At 33.2% G+C, this 24368-nt stretch overlaps 1 protein-coding gene and 1 long non-coding RNA gene across 5 annotated transcripts; both read right to left on the bottom strand.

The window, feature by feature from the left end:
* Window positions 1-1568: 1568 nt before the first annotated feature.
* LOC146896323 (uncharacterized) lies at window positions 1569-7755 on the bottom strand. 3 transcript variants are annotated; one of them, XR_015023772.1, is made up of 6 exons: window positions 7704-7755; window positions 7051-7114; window positions 6773-6919; window positions 2329-4969; window positions 2026-2141; window positions 1569-1942 (listed from the first exon to the last, which is right to left on the bottom strand). It is a non-coding gene; the product is annotated as an uncharacterized LOC146896323 (long non-coding RNA). The 3 variants fall into 3 exon arrangements; XR_015023771.1 differs by lacking the exon at window positions 7704-7755 and having other exon boundaries at window positions 2329-2420; window positions 2524-4969; window positions 7051-7139; XR_015023770.1 differs by lacking the exon at window positions 7704-7755 and having other exon boundaries at window positions 7051-7139.
* Window positions 7756-9217: 1462 nt separating this feature from the next.
* On the bottom strand, window positions 9218-24055 carry VAD1 (GRAM domain family protein). Of its 2 annotated transcripts, none has more exons than XM_085738269.1 (18): window positions 23758-24055; window positions 22758-22817; window positions 21361-21411; window positions 21110-21175; window positions 20125-20220; window positions 19892-19993; window positions 17586-17686; window positions 17321-17505; window positions 16444-16484; window positions 16236-16323; window positions 15969-16055; window positions 15341-15395; window positions 15105-15171; window positions 13586-13685; window positions 10994-11055; window positions 10862-10901; window positions 10443-10747; window positions 9218-9773 (listed from the first exon to the last, which is right to left on the bottom strand). In XM_085738269.1, the coding sequence occupies exons 1-18, from the start codon at window positions 23887-23889 to the stop codon at window positions 9537-9539; spliced, it is 1875 nt and encodes a 624-aa protein (XP_085594395.1). In that variant the 5' UTR covers window positions 23890-24055; the 3' UTR covers window positions 9218-9536. The 2 variants fall into 2 exon arrangements, with proteins under 2 accessions (XP_085594395.1, XP_085594396.1); XM_085738270.1 differs by having other exon boundaries at window positions 9218-9770.
* Between the last annotated feature and the right edge of the window lie 313 nt (window positions 24056-24368).

Here is a 24368-nt window from a genome sequence, read left to right as displayed (position 1 = left end):
AACAACAAGATGGGAAAGTCACAAATTAACCAGTGATCTGATCCTGAGATGGCCCCCTCGAAAGCCACCATGGAAAAGTTTTATTTGGGTTTCTCTGCTATCTTCCCGTTTGAGAGTGTGGTTTGGCTCCATGTATTTGATTCTCTCTTATTTTATTTACTGTTTTGTTTGCTTTTTGTTATTGTTGGTTTATTTCAAGTTTGCATGCCATGTGTTTGTTGAAATGCTAGTGAAGGATTCGTCTTATCGGTATTTTGTTATGAGTAAGGAATTCATGGCGACAATCAGCAAACTCAACATCCTCTCAGCCTCACATAGGACTTTTCAACGTATGGTTGTATTGGTTATCACAGAGACCAATTATAGTCAATATGCGCGAACAACAGCACAATCTTTTTTCCGGAGTTGGATGACATCAAAGACTATAGTTCTCAAAAGTTTGGTGATCTTGGACCATAGGTGGAAGGAATTAGTCTGGTTGTTAGGGTATTGTTTTTGGAGTATTGTTGCCCTTTTGTTTTCTGAACTTTATAGATGTATCGTTATGATGTATCCTACTATCTTGATTGTTAGGTCTAATCTCAATTTATGGGTGTGGGGAATGTCCCAACTCTTAATCGATTGTATTATTTTTTGCCTTTGAATGAATGAAGTTTTTTGACTGTCAAAAAAAAAAAAGAGACATGATTCATTAACACCAGAGTCAAGTCAAATAACTTGCATCAAATTTTAATTGTTCACTTTATATTTCACCGTGGGTATTCCTTCCTTCCTAATTTATCTTTGTATTGCTATGTTTAATGCGCCCTGTGACCATGTCTTGCATTATCTTCGTATTGCTATATTTAATGCGCCCTATGACCATGTCTTGCATTAAATTTTAGTTTCATATCACTTTGTGTGAACACAAAATTAAGGACGGACTATATTTGGTTAGAGAGCTCTTTCCTTAAGCTTTGCTTTGTCACAAACCCAAATAAAAAAGGTTGTGGCACAATTCCTATTCAATACGGAAGCTTCAAGCTTTGCTCATCGAGCACAAAATTAAGGACATGGCAATATTTTTCAGTATCATGACAAGGTGCTTAGAAGCTTAACAACTCCATCATGAAAGAGAAAAGGAGATAGAATAAGGAAGATAAATAAATTATAGAAAAGGGATACACACAGTGTAATATCAAGTTATAAATATCATCCGATTACATCTTTTGTCAACAGATCATGTCTCTTGTAACAAACATATGAAAACATTTTTATAACTTCCATATTGCAAGAAATCATTTCTCTCTCCATGAAACAAACACCCTCTAGGGGGGGCACCTTATAACTTCCATATTGCAAGAAATCATTTCTAGCTCCATGAAACAAACACCCTCTTGGAGGGGCACCAAGTCACCAGTTCTATATTTTTTGTAAAGTCTGAACTCTCTTAACTATCCAACTCTTAACTAGAAGAAGCTGACTCTCTAGTGAATTATTGAAATTATTTTACCAAATAAAATTACAACAACATGCTAAATCATAAATAAAAGATAAAAAATATTGATTTCATATAAGTGCAACAAAATAAATAAAATTCAAAAGTAAATTAATCAAAATCAGTATTAAACATAGAAATACAATAAAAGAGTATATTCGTTAAAATGCTATGATACATAAGAGTACTCATAAAATTGAACAAAAACTAAATTGAGGCCACCAAATGAGTACAACTTCTCCTCATATTCTTTCAAAACCTCAGCATCTTGAGTGCTTTTTGGCTTTGACTATCAATGTGGAAAATCATTCGTTGTAGCATCATACAATTCTCCATTAAAAATTTAGCTAAAAACAGCTCATGCTCGACTCCATCAACGTCTACAAATTTCACATCCTCAAGAGATGTGAAACACTTTGGCACAACAGCAGAATTCAAACGCTCTTCGGCAAATTCATGTATTCCCTGATGATAAACCGTCAAACAAAGTATAAATAAGACGCTAAAAGAGCAAAAAGAAAAGTGGATAAACAAAACTAATTACCAACCTTAAGAACTGGTGATTTTTGAAGTAAAGCAAAGAGAACGTCGACACTAACGGTGTAAACTCTAAGTCTGTCAACATTGAAAATACACATAGGTGTGGTGGTGGTGGTGCCAGATCCTGGGTAACACAAAGAAACTAATTCATATTGCAATAGAGGAATAAACTTAGATTATAGATTATAACAAACTTATGAAATACGAAAGAAATTTGAGACAAGTATTTTATGAATACATTAAATTACCAAGGTGTAACCCTTAGATAGTGCAAGTATTACACGACTCAATAACTTTAATCGTATACTTACCCCGGATATCTGAAATCCGATACGTTTTGCATTATTGAATTGGCTGAGAAGGCCAAAAATTGAGTGATCTGGAAAATAAGCTGGACCCTTATCTATATGGATTTTAGCATAAGCATAACATGGGGACGGTGTTAAAATGCCTTGTTGTATATAATAACCCCCATAAGTGAATTTTTGCAGATGCAAAGAACTTACGAAATTGATAGCAGAGTTTTCCTCTCCATACAACATGTGACTGCCATTTTGAATGTCTATGCTTTGAAGTAGAGGCGCATGTACATAGACCATTCTAGAATCAAGAAACCAAGCAGTCTTCAGCCTCAAATTTTGTTAGGTGTGGGAACCTAAGGTCAATATCGTCGAGGGATATGGTTGAGTCGGTCTTAAATTTGATTCGACACAAGTTGAGATGTTTTAGGTTTCCAAAATGAATATCAGGTTTTGAGGGAATTTTAATGCGGGAAATTGACTCGGTGTGTAATTCCAATTTTTCCAACAATATAGTGTTTTTGAAAAGAGAATTAGATGCAAATGTAGAGAAGGGAAGTTTAAAATGTGAATGGATTCGGAGATTTTTGAGTGTTGCATCTAATAACGTTATACCAAACCATGCATCAAGAAGGGATGGGTCGTATTGACCTGAGAGGGAAAGGGAAATTGTTTCCATGCGAGTAAGAAGCAGTGCTCTGGTAACAATTACAAAGTTGGGAGAAGGGGAAGAATAATCATCATGATCATGTAAGGAGAGTTTGGTAAGGAAAGTCCAACGGTGTTTCCATTGTTTAGATAAGACACAAGTGCGAACGGCATCTTTGGTTGGGAGAAAAGAGATGATGTGAGTTATAAGCGATTCAGTTAACTTGTAGAATAATATTCTTACGACACTTGCCGCTTTGTGTGCTGCAAGCGGTGATAGTTAAACCAGACTCCATGTTTCCTTCCAAGCTTGATCTGAGACAGATAGACAGACAAAAAAAATCAACATAAAAAGTTTTCAGATACCAAGGTCGGTAATGCATGCACATACATAACAGTAGTTCTTTTCTTCCTATGCTGGGTATTCTCTAGAAAATCATTCCACATTTGTGGCAAGCATTGACATAAAACAGACCACATAATTAGGCAGTGAAAAGCTTCTATCCTAATTAATTAACATTATTAACTTGTTACCACTTGGAGAAATCCAGAGAACTGCTGCTGCTGCTGCAATTCTCAGAACCTAGAACAAGGGCGGTGGCGTGAGGATGGCACTTGATGATCCAATTCCGAGAGAGATGTTTAAGGTTTAGAGGGAGTCCTCAACTTAGTCCCTAAATCTATTAGAGGGAGTTCTCATTATCTATACTTCTCTACTATATATAAAGAGAATAGGGTTTTGAGAAGATGTTGGGATGACATTTTTATTATTCCAATTATACCCACAAATAAAAAAATTTGTAATGATTTTTTTTTAAGAAAGATTATAATGATGTTATATTTTGATATTATTAAAAAAAATAAGAATTTTTTGTTATATTATTAATAAAACTAATGCAAATTTTTTCGGATTTTTCTAAGAATATGAAAAATAAAAAATAAAATGGTCTAAATGATGAAATTTTGGATTTTGATGGACGGACTTTGGTAAGAAGTCCCTTCTAAAGGAGTCTTGGTCCTTGATTTTTATTTTTTTTTATTTTTTTGGGAAGTTTAGGAGCAATACGGTCAAGTAGCCCGAAAACAAGATTTTTGACTAAGGACATCTAACAGTGGCCCTGAGTTAGGAAGATTAATATTGTCCATAAAATGACTATCCATGTTACAAACATGTTTATAATTTGTGCTGATACACTTCGAATTATATAATCCGAACTGTTTTTCCCTTGAAAAAGGGTGTTTAGGGGGTGTTCGGATTATATAATCCAAACATCACAGGGGCATTTTTGGAAAAATTACAAGGCAAGTGAGAATGGCATAGGGTGGAAAAAGTAATAGTCTAAAATGGTGAGAAGAATGTTAGCAAGCCTTGACAAACCGAAAGGCGAAAGTAAACTGAGAATTGCCAAAAGAAAGCAATGTAAATGTCAGCTTACGGTTGATGGTTACAATGTCGTTGTCTTGTTTAAGTCCATACAAAGACTTTAACATGTTGATAAACTGATTTTAGCTTGCTTAATTAAATAAGCTCTCTAAAATAGGTTAAGAATGAGGACTTAATTAAACTCACAAAATAACTTATTGAAAGCGTTTTATTCAATTGCTTACCCAAACACACCTTTATTCTAACATAACTACTTTCAATAGAAATAGTACATGACATGAAAACTGAAGGTAGCCCACCACATCCAAGATTCTAATGTAAAACAAACATTAATGATTTTTACGAACAACCAATCATGTATACACATATTAAAGCAGGATGCAACATAAAATTTGAACAAAGTCGGATCCTTAAGTTGGTTAGACGAATGCTGGTCCTGCAGGGATAGCGAAAAAAATCTGCAATAACCATGGTTGTTTCTCTGACAGTATATAGGTAGATTCTTTCAAAATGTGTTTGACGATACATTAAGCATGCTTGAACATCTTCATACTGAGCCAATGGAAGTACACAGCAACCACAATTATAGGCAGAGTCAATGGCACTAAGAAGCAATAGTACCTATGAAATGAATACAAGTCAGGAAAATAAGGAGGGTTCCTTCCTTTTATGGGAGAGGTACGAGTAATAGCAATGTTAATGTTGATGATGATAACATTTACAGAAGAAATAACAATAATAAAGTATAGTTCCTGAAATGATTTTCATTGCCATATCATTCATCACTTGCATAAAGTTTAATTTTCATTTCCCCATAGTCCAAACTCCAAAAGGGGAAGACTGCTGATAGCAGGATATGTGAAAAAGCGGTTAACTAACACCAGTTACCAGCACAATGATGCCAATCACATAAATTAAAGGTTTATTCAAATTTCGCTATGCTACATAGCGCTAGTATTATATAGCATATCGTAGAACAATAATGATAAATTCAAATTCTAATACGCTTTAGCGCTGATTTAGCCGATATTTGACAACATTGCACCAGCACTTGGCAAATTGCACCCCTAACATTGAAAGGTGGACTTATGTGTGGATTCCAAATGATAACTTCCCTACACTGAATGTTGATAACTAAAGTCACCTTTGTAATCACATATATGAGCCTATTCGAGACATCGAAATCCTTTTAAAGAGGTGATTGGGGATGTAAAAATTTAACTGACTTAGCTAGCTAGGGTTTGAAGTATATTGACAAATGAGACAACTTGAACCATTCACTTCATGGAATGGAAAGTTTCATAGCTGTTCATAGGTATAGAGCTAACAATCTACTATACAATAAGCAAAGCAAAAAAACAGGAAGAAATTACTTTCACCTTTTCTCATTTGTACAGTGTTGTAAATTGCGGAAAATAGTGGTCTGTTCAAATTTCACTATGTTATAGGGATATTGCTCCACTGTTTAACAACACATTGTACTAAATAGTGTATCAAATAACAATTTGTTCAAACTCCGCTACACTAAAATGTTGCATAACTGTTATTTGACAACATTGTTTCTTCAGCATTTTTCTCATTTGTATGACATAAACATAACAATCTAAGTATTTTCTCACTGTCTGGTTAGGCTATACGGTTCAAACAACATCACAACATCCTATAATAAATCATATTCACTAACAAACCATTTAAATCCCTATATCCTTCTTCATAGTTTAGCTTATCCTCAAACAAAAAATAGTACTTTCATTTTTCTCTCTACCACCAAAGTTGTATAAAACAAAAAGAATCACCTAACATAATAATTTGACAACACATTGTTTATGATTTATAAACTATTACCCAATAAGACAACACTATAACATGTTCAGGTTGTAAAAATAGACAAAACAAACAAACAAACAAACAAAGATATATTGCAATTTCAGAGTAAATCAACATTTAGGTTCTCGAAATTGTAATGATCAAGCAGTTTAGTCCGTCAAATTTACGAAATAATATATTATCCCTTACATTGAAGAAGGTCAATCAATTTAGTCCCTCCATCAAAACCAATGAAAGACCTATGTATTCTTGTTCCATCAAGACAAAAACATAACATTTAAAATCTGTGTTAAATTTGACGAAACGACCAAACTTACCGACATTATTCAATTTAAGGGACTAAATTGCTATTTCATAAATTTGAGGAATAGATCCTTACAATTTCATACGTTCACCCAAAAAATCTCACAAAACTTATATCACAAAATAAACCCAAATAAGTCAATCCATACAGGCCCTAAGTAGATAAACTCATAATAAGTTCTCAAAGCTAACTTGTGACAAAAACTTATAGCTTATACAAAAACAAAATTAACTTTATTTTATCTTTTGGTACAGAAATAAATAAATAGCTTATAGAAAAGTGAGTTATGTTACCAGTCATTTTGGAAGGAAGAGATGAAAGGGTTATTGGAAGGAGGAAGAAGCTTTGAAAAAAGAGCAAGAAAGAAGTAACCAACAAAGAGAATAGATCCAATTGATACCAATAACCATCCCCATAATTTTGATGCCATTGGATTACCACTGAAGCATAAGGAACAATGGAGAAAACCCAAAAGTGAAAAAATGTCAACAATTAGAAAAAATTGTAAACTTTATCGTGAATTTTCATTTCATATGGAACCCAAAGAGGGGAGAGGGGAATGATTACAGACCTCAAACGCCGGTCTACGGCGGCTCTGCTACCTCGATGTGGTGGCGATGGAAGTGTCTTTCCCGCTACAAAACGAGGGTGATTAAAACAGGGTTAAATATGTTTTTGGTTCCTATAAATATGTCAATTTTTCGTTTTAGTCCCTCTAAAATTTTCCTTCAACTTTTGATCCCTATAAAATTTTCAATCACTACTTTTGGTCCCTATTTTCAACTTAATTTATGTATTTTTTAATAAAATTTTGCAGAAATGTGTAAAATATTCTAAAACAATTTCCTAAAAAAATTAGAATTTTTTAACAAAACACAAATTAAATATGAATTTTTAACCGTAAAAAATATAAAAATTCATATTAAATTAATGTTTTGTTAAAAAATTCTAAATTTTTTTTTGGAGTGATTCTTATAATATTTTGAATTTTTCTGGAAAATTTTATTAAAAAATATGAATTCTACATATGAGTTTACTTTAAAAGAGGGACCAAAAGTGAAGATTGAAAATTTTATAGGACTAAAAGTTGAAAGAAAATTTTAGAGGGACTAAAACGAAAAGTTGACATATTTATAGGGACCAAAAACATATTTAACCCTTAAAACAAAACCAATTAAATTGACTCAATCTATATGTTTGAGTTCAAACAAAACAAAATCAAACCAATTAGACCAGTCCTCTATTGATTAAAATATTGATTTCATGTAATCAAAATGAATAAAAAGAAAATTATTTGATTATTATTTCTTTTGTTTCATATTATATTAGTAGTCACCATTTACGAGTTGGTTGACTATGTCTCCGATCAAACTTAATTGGCTTGAGTTGAGTAAAAAATATTTACTTGGTGTTGGTTAATAGATCACTAAAAATAACATTTTGAAAAATTTCAAACAAAGAACATTACATTTTTAAGAAAATTTAAATATTTGAACTAAATTTTATTATTTAAAATTTTAACACTTAGATTCACTTCATTATAAAAAATAAAAAATAAACACTTAGATTTACTTAAAGTATTTCAATATTAACTAAAAAATAAAAATAAAAAGTATTTATGATGAAATAAATAAAATATAAAACTTTATTATATACCATCAATATATATTTCTTCTGAAAAAATTTCTCAAAAAAAAAAACTTTTGAAAAATAAAAATAAAACGTTTTTTAAGGAAAAAAAAGTTATATACCATCAATATTTTTTTTGAAAGAATATACCATCAATGTATATTTCTTGACTAAAAATGAATAAAACAGGTATGTAGTCTATTAAAATAAGGGTCATGCTAACCGGTGCCCCTGGGACACAGGTTAAGCATACCAAAAAAGAAAATTATTACTATAAAAGAAAACTGATTTTGACTTTTTATAAATTAATTACACAATTTCAATGCATTAACTATTATATAATTTCCTTTTTAGTATACTTAACTAGTTGCCTTGGGGGTAGCATTTCCCTTAAAAAAAAAACACAATGTTTTAAAGGATCAAATATCATATTTAATCCAAACTAATATTATCATTGTTGGACGATTTTAAGCATCAAAAGTATTTAAACTTGAATCAACTTTTTTTTTTTGAAGGAAAACTTAAATCAACTTTATTATGTAGATCTCTCAACTATTTGCAAAATTTATATAGGTCTATAAACTAAGTAAGTATGTGATTGCCTCTCAAAAAAAAAAAAATGTATGTGATTGAGTCAGTAAATTTGTCAAAATTACATTGATCTCTACTAAAATTTCATATTAGTTTAGAAAAAGCACTCACCTCCCCTTTGTTAACAACGTAATGACGCATACATATATATTTTTTTAGATCAGAACGCATACATATTTATTTTCTCTTATTTGCCTCAAAAAGTTGGAACTCAAGCATGCCCATAGTGTTTCTTTCTCACCAAATTACCGCCTCGAGTAAAATGAAATATGAGTAAAAAAAAAAAAACGAAACTTCGTATCTTTCTTCCTCTTACTGGCTTATTTTTCCCAACAATTACTTGGTTTTAAATTTTTAATAGCTGCTGTTATGGGATAACAAACAGATCCTGTATTGCTATTATGTTCCAAATTAAGAATTATGCCTGTTGCCATGTGCGAAGAAAATCGTATTAATTCAATTCAAAGACCATGTTATTATATATCAAAAACCATATTACATTATCTTTATGGAACTAATTAAACCATAAAACTATTATGATATCAACTTTACTTTGTTAACAAATCAAGTTTAAGTACATCTTTAACTGATGTTTGTAGCATAACCGCATGAGCAATAACCGAAATTTTTAATATTGACTCTATTGAACCTCATCCAGCTTCTGGATGCTGCCAAACAATTCCTAAATCACAAATTCCTCACTTGCTCTATTTTAGACATAACATAAACTCTTCATTTACAACAAGGTACGAATTATCGATTTTTAATACTATACTCATATCACATCCCATCATACATGTATATACAAAAAGATTATACATAGAGAGGGAGAGACAGTTATTTATGTTCTAGATCTTTTAGTTGCTTTTTTAAGAGAGCATGCTCATACCGCATTCTTTCAAGCCTAGTCTCAACCATGTACATCTCATCTTTAAGGTGATGAACTCTTTTCTCCAGCCACGCTATGTCCGAAGGACTTCTAGTCACTCCATTGTCCATCCTATTCATAAAGTCTACAGGAGGGTTCATATGTATATGTTGAGGTCTGGCCAAGAGCACCAGTATGCTAAACTGCTGCAACATAATGAAATCAAGTGTTAGTCGTAAATGGTGGAAGTAGTAGATTTGCAAATCGCAACAATACTTAAAATAGACCATTATAGAATGGCACTGAAATTCAAATCATGACGATTTTGAAGAATAAAGCAGAACTGATAACCAAGCAAGCATTAAAAGTCAAACAAGATTACAATATGTATCAAGCTGAAACAGATAAAACCAGGGAATTGGGGGTGATTTTCATAGCCCCGACTAATATTAAAAGGCGGCGTAGGGAACGGAGCATCTAGAAAGGGTAGATGTGTGGACAAGAATCCCACTTTGAACCCATGACCTCCAAGTCACAAGGCAGCAATTGTATTGTTGCGCCAAGGCTCGCCCTCTAATCATTATTTGAACAGATAAAATACCAAATTTAGATTCTTCATTTTTTTTTTTTTTCTTTCTTTTATCATCTGAAAAATGAAGTGCTCAAATAAAATTGGGTGTTCAGAAAGAAGGAAACCAGCACAAATGTATGACTTGAACAGTGACGATAGCACCTTGATGCCAGTAATTGCAACAATTTAATTTTGGTACCAAATAAATAAGTAACGATAGTCTCAAGTTCTTGACATAACTTCATTGACTAATCCACAAAGCAAAAGAAGGCATAAATCTAAACTTTTTGTTTAAAGTACACACCTGCATGAAGAAAATCAGAGCAAAAATGGTAACAAGCAGCAGCGAAAGATTGCTCTGACTTTTCAAAGATGACCTAATCTTTGTCGCAAACTCTTTGAACAAAGATGGAACAGACGACGACGTGTCAATGAAATTATCTTGCAATTGAGCACCAACACTGTGAATAGCATTGATGGCATCGGATGTAGTTTGCCTCCCTGTAGGATTACTTTGATCCTGAGATCCTTCTGAAGTTTCTCCCGTCTTTGCTTCTCTATCAAAATTCATTTTGCCATTGTTAACTACAGCAGCAATGGAACCACTTTCTGCGTCATTAAAAGCAAATTATAAATCTTCAAAAAATAGGACGTTTCAGTAGACACTAGTCTTATATGAAAGGAAAACGGCACATCAAAATTTAAGAAAATATATAGCCATACCTTGTTTTACAAGGTTCTTTTCTTGCAAGAACTCATGTGCCTGAAAGGAATATAGATACATTCTTAAACAGACATTTAAAACATGGAACAGCAGCAAAACTAAAGATGTAAATGCAAAAAAAATAAGAATACCATGTTTATCCACAATGCATAAGCGTCTTTACATTCGTCAATTGTTGACTGTACTATTTTTCCTGTGATTGTTCACCCACTTGGAATCAATAGAAGTTCAAATTCATTGCAAAACAAAAACAACAACAATCAAGTCTTATCCCACCAGGTGAGATCAGCTACATGGATCGAATGGTGCCATATAAGTATCTCAGAATATCTTGATAATATGTTAGAGTATCGTAATTTATCTCGGAAGATTAGTTTCTAATCATAGAGTATCTTATACCACTTGATCATTACTACGATAGGAAATTTTTTGATGAAACTGCATTCACAAGAAGCAGAATCTGCAAGACACCAAAGCATTGTCACCGTCCTCAGTCACGTGCTCTCCTTGTGCCATGACAGACACACATTCTTCTCCAGCGTGTGAGGTGCACTGGCCGTCTTCCCAGAGGCCATTTGCGACGATGATTTTCCCATTGTGTTTTCTGGCCTCTCCTCTTTCCATTTGGGCATTGAGTTCTTATTATTTCATATCAAAGTTTTTATTATTTCTCTTCTTTAATAAAAAAAACCCATAAGCCATAACTTCAACAAAGTTCATGACAATGATCAAAACAATCCCAACGTAACTCTTACATTGCGTGAGAGAGTGAAGGGGGGGGGGGGGGGGGGGGGGGGATGGAAAACAGCCTCACTGCTAAATGCAACTGCATCAGGGGTAAAACGGCTAAGTTTTGTGGATCATTGACCACTAAAAGCAAGGGTAACTGTTCTGAACAAGCATTGCCCTAGGCAGTGAGATGAGACGGAAAACAGCCTCACTGCTAAATGCAACTGCATCAGAGGTAAAACAGCTAATGCATCTTTAGGCACTACTGGGTCTAATATTACTTGGAAATTACATGCTGCGTGTGACCTTGAGTCCAGAAGCCGAAGATCACATTACTCTATCCATCTGTGCTATTTTGGGTTGAAGCTACATTTTCCCCCTTTTTGTCCTGCTTTATTCTCTAAATTTACCACTATGTCTCACTAGGCCTTCTAACTTACATTTGGTTTGTTAAAGTTAAATGATTTTTAGGTGAGAAACGAATGGTAGGAAGACTTTGAAATATTACTAGGGTTCGATAAAATGATTTGATTTGATACAAAAAGACTAAGCACTAATAACCTTCATTAATTTTACTAATATACAAAACTCCAAATCCTAATCAAATAAGAAAACAATTCCTAATACTATCTCTGTCTCATTATAAGTGTCTCATTTACAATATTTCTGTCTCAAATTATTTGTCACTTTAGAATACGAAGACAATTTTTAATAACATTTTCCAACAGTTATCTCATTTAATTAAAATAGTCACCTAACTATTTCACTACTATTACTACTGCTGCTGCTTTCAACCACTCATAAAATGGTTATTTAGACTATACACACTTTTTACTATTGAATTCAACATAACTAATCATTTTCTTTTTAAAAGCGTGCATTACTTTAAAAAGACACATGATAATGGACGGAGGGAGTAATAATAACTAAGAAAGATGAAAACTGAATATCTAAGAAGTAACGTAAAATACATAAAATAATGAACTAAGGGCATGCTAAATAGTGCCCCAATGCCCCTGGGGCTAACTATAGCCGCAGGGGCACTAGTTAATCTAAATTTTGCATTGAAAAGAGCATTTTTTTTATACTTTTTAAGTGTTTGACTACACATGTTCAAGATGTTTTTACTATATGTATTTCCTTAACTAGTGCACTAGGGGCACTTGTTAGCATTTTCCATAAACTAATTCTGATAGATAGTCTAAAGTTATGTTTGGCCAAGCCATCTTTTAGCTTATCTTCTCCTTTTGAGAAACGAAGCCAAACAGATTTTCATCAAAGATCTTCATATGTAGCTTTTTTATGAAGAATAAAACCTAAAAATAAAAAGCTTCTCAAAAAGCCAACCAAATGAGCTTATAAAAAATCATGTGATCTTTATACAGGAGGTCTCCCTTCAAATCCCAAGTCCTATACTTTTTGCGTTTTTCCCTTCTATTTTTTCAATCTTCTAGCGAATGTTTCAGTAAGCGGTGACCAAGCATTCATTACAACAGGTCTTTCCAACATATATTCCCATTCATTACAATCACGAATCACCTACACATGTGATTGATACAAGCTTCCCTACCCCAATACTAACATACACCAAATGCTTCCTACTATAAACACCCAGAAGCTGAGGCAATTAAGAGATGCTTTTCTCATACTTCTAGATCTTTTCTAGGAAATGACCATGAACATACTTCTAGGCCATGCTCTTTGACCTGACCAAAATACACTACCATGAACATACTAAAGACTTATTGGGAAAAAACCCAAGTCCAACATTGGAAAGATAGGACTCTAGATAAGAGGAGGAGGCACTCCTCACTTTATAAGCGGATTTTGTATGGATGAGTTAGGCCCAGTTTCAACAAGACTCAAAGAAACCCACCCCAAAATGTTGATAGAAATGCTACGTACAATAATTTAAATGATTACACACAATATACTATTTACAATGAAAACCAATCGAATAATAGTATTTCAGAATGTATTATAAAAAATCATACCTCTAAATATAGTTTTCTTAGAAAATGCCACATTCACATATACCCGTAAGATGCAGCTTTCTTTTGATTCATCATTGTCTCTCTCCACATTCCACAGCCCCTGGGAATTAAAAAAGATACTAGTTACTTTTCAAAAAAAAAACGATACCAGTCATAAGTAAAAAAGGACAACTCATTGGATAGAGAAATACGAAGAAGTTATTAACTGTTCAATAAACAAAATAAAGCAAAATTACAACCCAACTGTCCCAAACTTTGCCGATTAAAATATTAGCCTTCTCTCCGGAAATCAAAACACACCGTTTTTTGCTAGTTAGATCTAGTAGAGTTGGGACAAAGGCATGTTGATGTCCGGGTACACAATAAAATGCATGAGATGACAGTGGAATATACAGTAATTCCAAGTCCCAGTGCTTTCCACCATTACTTTAACTCATTCATTTATTTTAACTTTGTAAAATTGATTTTTGTTAAATTGAATCTGAAGTGAAGTAATTTCAGTTAAAATTTCCAACCTAATGCAAAAGCTACATTCATTACTTCCACCCAAACTTGCTTTTGAAAACAAACGCAATTTTTAACATCCAAACGTCATATTTTATCCAAAACTCTGTTTACCTCCTCCAACCCCATATTTGAAGTCCACCACCATTTTTCCAGACAAGCTATAAATGTTTGTAACCTAATTCCTAGTCATTTATGTTAAAATAATGACAATATTCACCTAGCTTTACTGTTTGTGTACCGCAGTCATCATTATCAGAAAATGTGTTTGTTTTCCATGTGTACTACAGTGTTTGTTGAAACGCCTTATTCAAGCTAGCTCATAAGTTCACTCAAGGCTGTCATTTCAACTTTTCTTTTTTATTCGAGTGTTTGTAGAGAAGTATATTCAATCTGGCTCATAGAATTGTTTGCTGATGTTCCCTGGCTTTTATGTTTCAACTGCAATACCAGTCTCTCTGTTCAGGTCATGGGATGGGCAAGACTTCAGTTAAACTGAAAGTTATCCTCCACAGACCCCAAATTGGAGCAGGCTCATGCATTGGGCTGCTTTAAGCTGTTGTACTGGTCTTGTCCTTAGTCCTAGTCCTCTTACATTTCTTAACAAACCAATTCAACAGATGGCCTTAAGCTGAAAGTCAATTGGCAATGGATCAAACTTAGAAGTCTGACCAAATTCCTCATTTCATAGGCATCAAGTTCTTTAATCGAACACCAATAATTATATAGTTTTTTCAAAGTACAGAAACACAGTAAAAACAAGACATCAGGGGCAATCTCAGTTTGATAATTGTATAGAAGTATAGATAGAGAGGGATTGAAGAGTGTTAGAGATGGCAGTAAAAAACAATCACTACAAAAATCTGATACTATCCACCGATAATGAGAAGTAACACTCAAACAAACAAAATGCAAAACTCGATACTTTTAGTTTGAAAAAAATTATGATGTTCAAAATTACTAAAAACTGGTATTTTATGCCTAATGGTTCTCAATGTCTCAAGAAGTTTTGTACCTCGACAAGAAAGTAATCTGCATAAGGTACGTCACTGACTTCTTGTGATGTCTGTATAACCAAATGACTGGATGAAGTAACAAATACATGTCAATATAATACAACTTTTTAAAACTTCATATATTCCATGTATTCAATGCAATAACTTCATTCCTAGAAAGAAAGAAAAACATAAAAAAGAAGAATATGAATTGATGCAAAAGATTGCACTGATAATGGAAAGTCGTAGCAATAACCTGTTCCTATAAACTCGATATTTCTGGACCTCATGGCAGCCACCCGATTTTGCTCCTGAAAAGGAAACATGTTGAAAGGAAGATAGGAACAGCTCCTCGAACATTTTCAAAATTCCTTGAAACTATCATATAAAATTATTAAATATTTATGCCTAAAATATGACATGGGGAAATGGCTCCATATTGTTTATAGACTTGCCTGTCTTACACGTATAGCTTCATAGTTCTTCAAATAGTTAACTAGAACACCCACTCACTTTTATCAATCACATTTTTGCATTGTTTTATAAGTGGGTACTTGTAGAGCTTTTGCTTATAACAATTTTTTTCTCTATATTGTTGCATTTAGCTAACATAATGTTAAAAATTTACTTCAGACTTTAGATATGTGAAGCATAATCCATTTACAATTCTATGAAGACGGTGTTGAAGGCCATGATCCCATTAAAAGTTCTAAATTAGTTTAAAATATAGCCATTTACTTTGTTCCCTTAAAATTTAAGCTTAAGCTTCACCATTTAATATTCAATAACAAGTAAAATTATAAAGGGAGAACAAAACTAAAATTAAGCTCAGGAAAGAACAAGAAATTATAGTGTACATGAGATATAAAGCAGCAGACGCATACCAAGATAAATTTTTATTGGATGTTGAAATGACAGTTCACGAGCATACCCAAATTTCTCTTGAGGATGCCATGAAGCACACTTGAAGTCTGAAATAAAAAATAAAGATAAAATCATCCTCACCAAAACAACAAAGAATGGGAAAAAAACTTCAGTTATCACTAATCATTCCTAAGAAATATATTAGATGACAGCGAGGAAAGCAAACAAGACTAGAAAATGAAAATGGAAATTAAAATCTATAGGTTTAAGAGTTTCATGCAGGCTACCTTTATCGCCGCATCTTTTACGATAAGACTCAAGAAAATTTATAGCATCATCCGAGAAAAAGTACCAAAAGAAGTCTTCAACCTTTATCTGCAGTTTGTGAATTAAAAACAGAGAACAACCTCATAAATTCAAAAATTAATATCATCAAATTTACCAGGAAGTTTAGAAAAATATAATCAAACATAATCATTTCAAATAAGTTAGTACCGGAAATATTGATTCTGCAACACACGTATAAGCTTCTGGGGCTGCATAACAGAAAATAAGTTCAAATCATCAGCAATTCATATCTTTGTCGCACACGAAAGTATGTCGTATATGATGGACATTTACACATGAAGTGTTTCTTGCTTGTACATGCACACAATGCTTCCTATTAGTTTACACAATGAACAAATTCACATAAACAACCAAAGAAGTCCATACATTTCATGATTGAACAATCGGCATTTAAAGAAAGCAGTAATGCATGAACTGATGAACATATATTCTAAAAAATGCTGGACGCACTGCAATGTGAGAATATACATAACCATATACATGTAAATATATATTTAAGGTGTATGTCGAAAACCGGCCACACTAAACAATAGAAGAATCATGGCATAAGGAAATGGCAATTCTTCATTCAATGAAAAATGTGGCATGCTCAAGGGATATTGCAAATAAATAGCCGAGCCATTGGTCATATTAGAAATACTGGTTTGAAAAGTTTTGCATATATCTTCATCCCTAATTTAATGAAACAAGTTTCGTTTAACGAAGATGAAAGACATATTTGTAAAAAGGTAAGGGAAAAGAGATATGCGTTCCTCCTAAGGTGCCATATGGAAAAAAAATTATAAATTAGACCTGGACAATAAGTTTCTAATAATATCCATTAACTACATTCTGTTTGGTTTGAGATATCTATTGAACCATCTCTACACAAAAAATATGAGATCTTTTCCCACGGATCAATTTACAAATGACCACAAACTTTCGTCTATAAATATGAACCAAAAATACATACAGGTATAAACTATGTTCCCAAACTCGTGAATCCAAAATATATATACAGGTATAGGTATGTTCCTAAACTCACTTGTCGGAGCATCAATATCCTCCTCATTCCAGTTGCAACCCAATCTAGGGGGATCGCTGTTATTCAATTCAGACTCAGCAACCTGTTCAGCGCTGGATTGCTTCTCTGGAACAACTATCAATATAGGGTCTTCTCCAGTAATGGATGGAACTCCCAAGTCTTTGCAAATAGAATTACCTTTGTTCCTGACTCACACATAAATAAAGTGTAAATGAGTCGCACGGAAAACAACATCTAAAGCAACAACCTACAATCATGGACATACAAGTCGGTAGAAAGTGCCTCATTGTAGAGTACATCAGAACTTTTCACATTTTCAATAGTTAAAAACCCATTCTCTTGGCTGCTGGACTCCGATATCGATTCCTGAAGAAAAATAACAATATGAAGGCAGCGGTAAAACTAATCCAATTTCGACCAACTAACTGGGACTTAAGAAATTTTTACTGCCAAGTAATCCAATTAAACGGGAAAAATAATACTGAAAATAATAGCTAAAATGGAACAATCTTATGTAACACATGATAGGAATGGAAAGACAATCACATGCTCTCAAGAGGAAAAAGAATAATAACTCCTCTAAATGAAAAGAACAGAAGAATCAACATCCAACTTATAAAATCCTTTGAGAAATTTCTTTAATCACATTCATTCAAAGGAAGAATATAGGCTTAATTGTAGTTTAATATTTAGTTAATGAGAGCTGTAACCAACTCAGAGAATTGGTGTAGGCTAAGCTTGTTGGTCAAGGTTAAGAGTCATCTATAGTACTTAGCTGTTATCTTTCTGTTTCACTAGCAGTAACAGAATTTATTTCACTAACTACATAAAACAGATTCAATGTTACTCTCTCTTCCATCTCAAAGCTTATTAAATCCACACCATGGTTGTTAAGCGTGCGCTCTAGATCGTACGATCTCACACGTTCTTCTCCTTCAACCGTGCCGAAGCGGTGCAAAAATCGTTGGAGAGGGTGGCATGGCTGGCACGCAGAGATAGATCGTAAGATCGTGGGAGCAGTGATCTCTCTCGCACCGGTTTCACACCTTTTGACTCATATGACCCGTTTGGACTCGGTTCATGGCGAAAATTTTGTTGGCCTGTGGATGTTGAAACGCTAAAACAAGCGAGCGTATCTTTCACGCAGTGAATAATAAAAGCTAATTTATTGGTTAAAAAAATAAAATAAAAGCTGATTTATGATTTCGTTGACCCATATGCATGTTGAAAAGTCACGCAATGAGTGTGCCTGCTATCCTTAAAAAAAAGAGTGTGCCTGCTAATTGCTTGATATTCTTAATTTTATTTTATTTTTTAATGCTAATTTGCTAAGCGTACTCTCTTTTTTGATTGATTTGATTGTTTTAGCCTTAATAATTTTTATATTTAATATATTACTTCATTGATATTTTAATAGTTATTTTTCGGACAAATTATTTTAATACTTAATACTTATTTAATATGATACTATTTAATAGTATAATACTAAATACTCAGTAATACTAATTATTTTTCGTAATTATAATATAATTTTGTTTCTGGTAGGATCTTATGATCTTTGTTACGATCTTACGATTTACGATCTTTCGATACCCAAATGATCTTAGGTGAGATCTCGATTTTGACAACCATGATCCACACCAAACAAAGGACAGGTATAGCATCCTTCTTCCAATGCCACGTGTTCACAGCAAAACCCGTATCCAAAACTGAATTTGCTAAAACTCGTCCACAAGTTAAAAAAAATTAAAAAGTTATGAAGAATAGGGGATCATGAGATATCCAACTCAACAAAAAGCACAAGAGCATGTCGCGCGGAAGGACTAGTCAACACAAAGATCTTTCAGTCCTTTTCCATGCCTGTAAAGGAAATTCTCTTGAAGATCTGAATAATACGAAGGAGCCATAAAAGTTTATATGCCAGAGTAGCTCTCAAGCTAATGCTCTTTCTTGGAAGTTTGGCAGTTTTCTTAAAACAAATACAATGAAGGGAAGCATGCTTACTACACCACCATAAATAAAATCACATAAATGATAAGAAACAGGGTCAAACTTTGATAACACAACCAAGGTTAGCCAAAGACACAAAAAACCTATTCTTTGTGGAAATTATTAAATGGACTTGGAAGTAGTTCAAAATAAATGTGTTTCTTATGATTTCTATAAACATCCTGCAGATAGGATAATTTACATGGGAGAGTTTTGGTTTCAATGTCTGTTACCAAATCAGTAGAAATCTTATCAATAGAGAGAGAAAACACAGAGACTCTTGGTTACAGTTGCATTTAGCTTGAAATTCCTATACTCTAGAGTTGTCTCACTTGTCATCCTTCACAAAAGCCAAATTGGAAAGACTCGTAAATCATACCAGATCCAGGTGTAACTCAATTAGTGGACTTCTACATGGCTTCCTCACTAATTCTCAAACCAGATCATTTATCCATCACAGATTACTATAGTAGAAGAGGAATACCACTCTTCTTATATCGCACACCAATGTAGAATATTATATTTATATACTACAAAATCTTATTGACATTTACTGTTAAGACAGAATTCTGTAGAAAATACCTGCTGTTCCATAATTGCTCTGGCATCGTTTCCCTGTCTCAACCATCCGTCATTAATAATCTTAAAAGCTTCATCACGGGATAGGAAGGATGCAAAGAAGTACTGTCAAATAAATAAGGGGATTACGAGAATGCCACATAGTTGAAGAGAAAGACAGGTGTGAAAAAAAATATGCAGGTGACGAGTGAATTGAAATACAATGTAGCATGGGTGTTACCGAATGTCTAACGCACCTTCTTGCTTCCGGATATAATCTCAATGGCATTGGGAAATATCCCAGCTGTCTTTGCCCTCCGTACGCCTGTGATTTCATGGAGAGGAATAATTCTCTGAAACATGAAGCGTTGACATTTTTAGGTTCAACACTATTGAAAATTAAAATAAAAAAAAAAAAACAAAGCTAAAAGACTTATGGTTATTACAAAATAGGAAACAATATTATTTTCATATTAAAATCCATATTAATTGGCATCAACCAATATCCAGACACTGCCAATAATGTCCATGTATGCATTTCTGAACGAGTGATGCATGCGTGCCCCCGCCGCTAAAGAACAGGTCGCTGCTCACTCCTGTACTATTCTGGATGGCATATATTCCTAATAGTTTCTTTAGGGAAGGCCAAAAGGATAGTCCTAATAGTAATACGAGTTCTTTTTTGGCTGTTAGAAAGCCCTAATTCCTCACAATTGACCTTTAACAGGTCTGTTGGTTTTTGGAGTTTTATACTTCATCTTGGAACATTCATTTTGTGGTTTTTTGAAAGCCATTGTTCAACCTATGATTAGCAAGCTCTCGGAAACTCATTACCATGACGGGTCAAAGCTTGATATGAACCATTCGATGTTCATCATTTTTTTTTTTTACAGATCTTCCTTTGAGATGATTGTCTTGCAACAAGAATTAAATTTGAAATCTCCTTTTGAGAGGGAGTATTGTATTATATGGAAATCTCCTTTTTTATGTCAGTTTTTATTTATTCTCTTCTTAATTTTATGATAGTCATCATTGGCATTCATGTGCCTTAGTCTGTATATTGCACATTTTCTTTTTACAAAAATTCATGCGAAATAATATTCAATTTTTCCTTCTCTATATTTCTACTATCTTATTTATATATGTACAAAAGTCATATAGGTTGATATGTAAATGTAATCTCTACCATATAGATTTCAAAGAATAAGTTTAAATGCATAAACTATTATGTAAGCAATTTACCTTTGTCTCAAACCCAAAAATGTTCGAGTAGAAACAAATGTAGTTGACAAATAGGTACATATGACCCTGCACAACAAACAATTCATAACGCATCAGGAAAAACGAATGAGAGTACTACATGTTGAAGCAAATTTTACTATTAATTTAAAGGCATTGGTAAAATATAGTAGTGATCTTCAAGTTGAAAAGATAAGGAGCAATACTTAAACCTATTACGGTATTACAATTTAATAACAAGTTATCACCATTACCTGAATAAGTATGTTTTCCTGGAGGGCACAATTAAAATCTTCAATTAGGACCTAAAGGAAAAGATAAACAAATGAGAAATGGCTTCAATTATGAAGAAAAAAAAAAAAAAAGAGGAATCAAATAACTTAAAAGTTCACAAGCATACGAAACAAAAAACATATGAATATGCACATTTCTAACAACTTCTAAAATATTAATGTGGTACAAGTAAAAAAACTAAGTTGTAGGATGTGTTATGATTTCCAATTTTTACCTCTAAGCTAGAATCAGAGTGATTCCTACTAAAATTACATTTCATATTCTATCTGATAAAAAACATTTCATACTTTATCTTCTGTTTAAACAAAAGTTATGTGCTCACAAAGCTAACGTCCACTCTACAATTCTAACTTCTACCTACTATCTCTCAACTATTCAACCAGAACTATAAGTGTATGTACAATAGCAAAGTATCAGTGCTTGAATTACTGATGTGACTTGTGAGTGTATCTAAAGCCTGTAATTGATCCTAATCTTATGACTTCCAATATATTATCTGCAAACAGTACGAATCAAGGCACCATTTGTTTCCCCTCTTTATATGACCATTTAGAGTACTTCTAGAGAAAATATTTTCTCCTAATGGCATTTCTTGAATTAACCCTACAAAATTTCTAGAACTACCTTATTATGTTCTGCTAACCTTATTTATGGTGCATAAGCACTGATAGCATGAAGAGTGTTCCACTTCACTATAAACTTCATGGCTATTATGCTATCTCCATATTTTTAACAACTCGACAAGGATAATTTAGGGCCTGTTTGGATAAACAGCTTATTTGCAGCTTATAGCACAAGCGCTTACTATGATAAGCGCTTATGTATAAGCTTACATAAGCTATTTTTATAGCAAATGATAAAATAAAGTTAATCTGTTTTTGTATATGCTATAAGCTATTTTCACAAATTATCTTGGAGAACTTATGAAGATAAGTGGAAAAAAACTAATGAAAAATGTCATAAGCAGTTTTCAAAAGTTCTCCCAAACAGTCTCACGAAACTTATGTATGTAGATAAGCTCAAATATGCCAGTTCAAACTTGCCCTTAGTGGATTAACTTCAAAAGCCACTCTAGCCTTAAAAAGTATGGCAAGGACCCAACCAAATGAATTCCAGACATCCACAACAAAACGCAAGTGTAGAGGAAAATGATATTATCTAATTGCATCATGAAAAATAATAAAAGATAACATAGTCGCAAATGCATGTGTTCAAGTAAAACATGTAAATGTAAACAAACGTAAAGATTGTCAACTATTCTATTATTCTATAATATAATGATAATCTGAAAACCAATAAAGAAACGATGGAGACATTGTAAGTTATAGCATCTATTTGGAGATGGAAAATCACTCACTTCTTCTTGTGGAAGGCGAAACAGTTGACGATACTCTTCACTCTTTAATGCATCCGGAGACTGCAACAAAAAGAGAAAAGTTCAAGAATTGCAGAAACTGTATATAGGATGATCATTAATACATCAACTTGAACAACGTTAAGTCAAATGCAAATTTTAGTTAAACAGATCAGCAGTTATATAGCCATGAAACTGTCACAGTGTGTCACTGTATTGCTGTGGTGCACAGAAGTAATAGCTTATGATAAATAAAACTTAGATTTATTTGTCATTTTTATTCTACTTTTGTTTTATCACACCCGTACTATGCTTGATGATGTGGCAGCAGTCAGTTAGTAGCACTCAATGTAATACAATTCTCTAGCGTATTCCCTAGTGGAACCTAAACAAATATTTTCCTCTTCAATATCCCTAAGTCAATTTTCTGCACATTCCTTAGAAGCTGCACTTACTGACATCGGACACCGATTGAGGTCTGTGTGATTAAGCATTATAATCATCGACTAATCCATGGTTATACTGTTTCAAAAACTCCATAAATGGCTTGTGCAACTCAAATTTTCAAGAATCCGCGACAAAATCCGAACAATTTTATACTATACTGGAGCCAAATATAGCAAAATTAAGAGTTAAATATATTTTTAGTCCCTCAAAATCCGAATAATTGATTATACTCACGGACTGCTCACGCTAAATATAGTAAAATTAAGGGATAAATATGTTTAGTGATCCAAATAAAGTAATAAAATAAGAATTTAATTAGTATACGTAGTTCAATTATTTTGCACATGCATCAGAGTCTTGGTTGAGGAGAAACCACAATGCAACGGTCTTTTAATAACGAGATATCGTTTTCTCAAGATTATTACTATCTATAAACTATTAGCAATGAATTTAAGCATGTAGTCAAATTTCAATAAATCAACATGTCATATATCCTATGGTTATCGTGAAATGAAGAAGAATTTGAAGAGCAGAAAAGAAAGAAAGAAGAACGTACCGGAATATCGGAAGAATTGAAAAAGTTAGGAGAGGAATTGGAAGAATGGTTACGATCAACAACGGAGGAAGAAGGAGAAGGTTGAACGGGATGTTGCGGCGATTCGGCGGTTGCAACAGCCGTAGAAGCCATCGGAGAAGGAGAGATTGTAGATCTGAGAATTGAGATTTATGAGTAATGGGAAAGGTGGTTGAGTTGAAACTTAAAGAGTGGGGTTTTGTTTTGGTTTTACGGTTACAAACAAAAGAAAGGAAAGTTGATTGGAGTCAACGTCGGTAGTTTGATGCTGAATCAAACTGCGTCACTCCGCGAGGGAACTTTCTCTTGTGTTGCTACGTTCATGTCGACTATCTTCACACGTGTCTAAAACAAAAAAAATCAATATAAAATTATGGAGTGTTAGCTCCGTTGACTTCCCAACTTCAAATGTGAGTTTAAAAATATTTTCGAAGACCATACTAAAATAATAGTAATGGTAATAAGTGTTTCTTCATCAATTTATTTACGTGTCTTTCAAATAGAATCTTGACGAATTGAATAGAGTGTTATAAGGCGATCTCATGTTGAGTGTCGGTGAAGTGGCTATTTTTAGAGTCTTGTTATCTTGACTG

Source organism: Medicago sativa, chromosome 8 (genome assembly GCF_051527215.1).
Source record: "Medicago sativa cultivar Bolivia chromosome 8, Bolivia_mono, whole genome shotgun sequence".
In the NCBI taxonomy this organism is placed as follows: domain Eukaryota; kingdom Viridiplantae; phylum Streptophyta; class Magnoliopsida; order Fabales; family Fabaceae; genus Medicago; species Medicago sativa.
The sequence above is the reverse complement of the archived record's forward strand: the minus strand, read 5'-3'. Positions and strand labels throughout refer to the sequence as shown.

What these genes read in the sequence shown, in the direction of transcription:
- VAD1 (XM_085738269.1), bottom strand. Translation starts at nt 23,889, where the DNA reads ATGGCTTCTACGGCTGTTGCAACCGCCGAATCGCCGCAACATCCCGTT. An exon ending in TCAATTCTTCCGATATTCCG is followed by an intron (nt 22,818 to 23,757) that starts GTACGTTCTTCT and finishes TTTTTGTTGCAG; the next exon opens with TCTCCGGATGCATTAAAGAG. An exon ending in TTATATCCGGAAGCAAGAAG is followed by an intron (nt 19,994 to 20,124) that starts GTGCGTTAGACA and finishes TTTATTTGACAG; the next exon opens with TACTTCTTTGCATCCTTCCT.